General features: G+C 35.5%; 1 protein-coding gene across 1 annotated transcript; it reads right to left on the bottom strand.

The window, feature by feature from the left end:
- Nucleotides 1–1,218: 1,218 nt before the first annotated feature.
- On the bottom strand, nucleotides 1,219–3,501 carry LOC107484615 (uncharacterized). Its single transcript, XM_016105162.1, has 4 exons — nucleotides 3,027–3,501; nucleotides 2,318–2,876; nucleotides 1,930–2,153; nucleotides 1,219–1,574 (listed from the first exon to the last, which is right to left on the bottom strand). The coding sequence occupies exons 1-4, from the start codon at nucleotides 3,499–3,501 to the stop codon at nucleotides 1,219–1,221; spliced, it is 1,614 nt and encodes a 537-aa protein (XP_015960648.1).
- Between the last annotated feature and the right edge of the window lie 897 nt (nucleotides 3,502–4,398).

The raw sequence follows: 4,398 nt of genomic DNA, 5'->3' as shown, positions 1-4,398 counted from the left end.
ATAGTAATTGCATTAATACTCGAGGTACAGCAGAGCTCCACACCTTAATCTATGGTGTGTAGAAACTCCACCGTTGAAAATACATAAGAACAAGGTCTAGGCATGGCCGTGAGGCCAGCCTCCCAATGATCTAAGATAGCATAAGAGCAAAGGTAGCTACCAAGATGAAAATACAATAGTAAAAGATCCTATTTATAAAGAACTAGTAGCCTAGGGTTTACAGAGATTAGTAAATGACATAAAAATCTACTTCCGGGCCCACTTGATGTGTGCTTGGGCTGAGCATTGAAGCATTTTTCGTGTAGAGACTCTTCTTGGAGTTAAACGCCAGCTTTTATGCCAGTTTGGGCGTTTAACTCCCATTCNTTTGGGCCATCAAATCTTGGGCAAAGTATGGACTATCATATATTTCTGGAAAGCCCAGGATGTCTACTTTCCAACGCCGTTGAGAGCGCGCCAATTGGGCTTCTGTAGCTCCAGAAAATCCACTTCGAGTGCAGGGAGGTCAGAATCCAACAGCATCTACAGTTCTTTTTAGTCTCTGAATCAGATTTTTGCTCAAGTCCCTCAATTTCAGCCAGAAAATACCTGAAATCACAGAAAAACACACAAACTCATAGTAAAGTCTAGAAAAGTGAATTTTAACTGAAAACTAATAAAAATATACTAAAAACTAACTAGAACATACTAAAAACATACTAAAAACAATGCCAAAAAGCGTACAAATTATCCGCTCATCAATGCCCCATATGTTAAACAACTCAATCTCTAAGATCCCTTGCCGAGGCATGCTGTGACCATGAGGAAGATTGCCAACCCTCTGGCAATTATCATAGTTACGAACGAACTCTCTAGAATCTTTAAAGAGAGTAGGCTAGTAAAAGCCACTTTAGAGTATGTTAGTGGCTATCCGCAAGGTTGTCAAACTCGCGAGTCTAGGTAAACTCGTGGAGCTGACCTAGACTCGACTCGTAGACTCGTACGAGTTTACATGTTATACATTTTTTATATAAAATATATATATCATGTATAATATATATATTTACTCAGATATAGACATTCAAACTTAACAATTTCAACATCAAAGACACAATCACACAATCACAAGTATGTATCTAGTTCAACATAAAACACACAATCACACAATCAAAGCTTCATAAGACACAACCAAAACACAAAAGAAAACAACAAAGCAACAATTAAATGTTCTAATAAAGTTTAAAACTCAAATCCTCCAATATCTTCATCTTCCATGGCATCAACATCATCATCTTCACCATGTTCATCAGAAACATTGTTTCTTTCAAGCTCAGGTTCAACACAGCCAACAAAATTATCATCATCATTCACATGTTCATCTTCTTCCTCTATTAAATTTTGTTGTGGATCCCCAATAAACTCATTCTCACCTCCGTCACCCATGTTGAATTCATTACTATTCATACTTGGAATAGAAAATTCATTACTATTTGGATCATCATTAGTATTGTCATTCGTTGGCAAGTGAGAATGCTCAACACTTTCAGCAATATTTTCATTAACATCTTCATTTATCCACTCATAATCAGAATGCACTGCATCAAATTAAAGTTCTGGAGTTTTTCTAATTTGCTTTCCCTTTAACTTCAAATTATACATCACATACACTAAATCATTCATTTTCTTTTGATGCAACCGATTTCTTCTCTTTGTATGAACCTACGAACATATAGTGCCAATAGTTAAGCAATACGAAAAAATTAAAATTAAAATAAATAATAAATAGTTCTAAGGATTAAGGAATCACCATTTCAAATGCACTCCAATTACGCTCACAACCAGATGAACTACAAGTTAAGCTTAGAACTCGGATAGCAAACTTCTTTAGTTCTGGACAACTATCTTCATAGAAGTTCCATCATGCAGTAGGTAGGATGGTCTTCCTACTACTCTTTGCAGTTTCATTACCAAAGAGGCCTCTAGCATAATGAAAGTCAGGAAGCTGTAGACCAACCTTTTTCCTTTCATCCTGGTTAGGAACCAGTTTTTTCAAACAACTATATAGACCAATCTTAATGTTAGCATCATCAACCATGAAATTAGGTTCATAGTGATAATGAGGATTAAAATAATACGCAGTTGCATGCAATGGTCTATGCAGTTGGCTTTCCCACCTTCCATCAATAATTCCCATACAGGTTCATAACTAAAAATAACAATGCAAATGAATAAAAATAAGACAACTAAATAAATAACTGAATATAATAAGAAAACATGGTAACATGATACGTTGATAATCAAATATTAAAGCTTTCAACTATTAAAGACTCAAGATTACCTTTTTTTAACACAACCGAAGTTAGTCTTGATTGTTTCTTTGGCTTTTCTCATGCCTTCAAAGATGAAAGCCATGGCTGGTTTTTCATCTGAATCAACCAAGTGAAGGACTGTAATGAGAGGAGCAGCAGCGTTGAGGCATATGACAATATTCTTCCACATCCTACTATCCAAGGCCATGTTTTGGACTCTTATTCCTTCAGGCGTTGATGCAACCTTAGTTGTCTTCCAATCATGAGAAGTAAACATAGTCATCAACGGTCCTTTATTATCATGAAGACAAGTCAGAGTCAAATAGGCAGTGGCAAATCTTGTGGCACCTGGCCGAACCAAGTCCTTTCCCTTTGTAAAATTCTTCAACATGCTAATGAGCATACTCCGGGAGTACATAAACATGGTGATTTTTCTTCCCTTTTTCATAGTTGTTTCATGCACCTTTAGCTTCTTTTCAAAATCCTCCAATATCAAATCAATGCAGTGTGTAGCACATGGTGTCCAGTACAAACTTTTTCTAGTTTCCATCATTTTTTCTCCAGCAGCCTTATAATTAGCAGCATTATCTGTAACAATTTAGACTACATTCTCTTTGCTAACAAATTCTACAACATCTTCTAGCATTTTGACAACTTTATCTGTTGTTTTTTATATGTCAGAAGTGTCCAATAAATAAAGGAAAACTGTTCCTTTAGGGCTGTTCACCAAGAAATTACAAATACTACGCCTTTTTTTATCAGTCCATCCATCCGACATGATTGAACAACCAGTTCTCTTCCACTCTGCCTTAAACTCAGTAAGCATTTCATCAACATTAGTCACTACTTTCTTTAATCGGGTTTCTCTTAACTCATGGTAAGAAGGGGGTTTGTAGCCAATTCCATATCTCCCAACTATCTCACAAAACTTTAAAAACTCGGGATTCTTAATAACATTGAAAGGAATAGCACTTGTATAGAGAAATATGGCACATTGCTGATCACATTGTTCCTTTAGATCCTTCTTCATCATTTGATTTATTGTTGATTGAACTTGAGCCCCTTTTCCTTTTGTGATAAAGTTGCGAATATCTTTCCCCTTTTGTTGAGAATTGTCCTTCTCCTTTTCTGTTTGTTCATGATAATCCTCATCATCACTGAATCTTCTTTTTTTCAATGATGCTTCTTTAGCCTCCACACAGGCTTTCAACATCACAGCCTTAACTGCTTCAGGTATTGAAGCACAGGGCTCTTAATCCTCTTTAGTACTGGCAAGATGATGCTTGAATCTATAAATCCCTCCACTTATAGTCTTTGAGCAATAATTATACTTCACTTTTTTACCATTGCCTTGAACATCAATCCCATGTTTCAATCTTGTATCACTTCTATTTCCAGTTGCATTTTTCTCCTAGAAATAGTAGGTGTAGGTCTAGGAATACTAGGAAGCGAAGACCATGTCCCTGAACCAACATTCTCAGATATTTTGTATTTTATCCCTACAAATCAACAACCCAGTCCCAGATAACAAATTCAGATTCAAATTATCCACTAACAAATTCAGATTCAGATTATCTACTAACTAAATTCAAAACTAACACTAACTAAACTAACACAATAACACTAACATTTCAGACTTCAGAGTTTCAGTCAGAGTCAGATATTCAAAAACACTAACAAAAAAAACCACTAACTAAGTATTAAACCAGACAAGTGACAACCAGTAAACCAGAGAGTTTAAAGTTTAAACCAGACAAGAGACAACAAGTAAACCACAGTACCATGTTTAACCATGAAGCATGAAGCATGAAGCAGCATCAGTTATTCATTTTACTAACTTATTAAAACATGAAGCAACATCAGTTTAATTTTTTTTTCAACATATCAAATCTCATTAACCAATTCTGTGTAGGATTTAAACTAAACTAAAAAAATTTTAAAAAGTTAACATCATCAATTCATAAGCAACATTGCAGAATTGATACCAAGATTGTTAATATTTGAATTTGTTTAAAAAAATTACCTTGGAGAACAGGGCAGAATTGAAGCAGATCGGCAGTGAAGAACAAAGGCGATGAACAGGGGAGGGGAGGCAAACGCAGTGAAGCAG

The sequence above is a fragment of the Arachis duranensis genome, chromosome 4 (genome assembly GCF_000817695.3).
Source record: "Arachis duranensis cultivar V14167 chromosome 4, aradu.V14167.gnm2.J7QH, whole genome shotgun sequence".
In the NCBI taxonomy this organism is placed as follows: Eukaryota; Viridiplantae; Streptophyta; class Magnoliopsida; order Fabales; family Fabaceae; genus Arachis; species Arachis duranensis.
This window is presented reverse-complemented; position numbering and strand designations above follow the sequence as displayed.

What these genes read in the sequence shown, in the direction of transcription:
- LOC107484615 (XM_016105162.1), bottom strand. Translation starts at nt 3,501, where the DNA reads ATGTTGAAAGCCTGTGTGGAGGCTAAAGAAGCATCATTGAAAAAAAGA. An exon ending in TAAAAAAAGGCGTAGTATTT is followed by an intron (nt 2,877 to 3,026) that starts GTAATTTCTTGG and finishes AAATTGTTACAG; the next exon opens with ATAATGCTGCTAATTATAAG. An exon ending in TGGTAATGAAACTGCAAAGA is followed by an intron (nt 1,575 to 1,929) that starts GTAGTAGGAAGA and finishes AATTTGATGCAG; the next exon opens with TGCATTCTGATTATGAGTGG.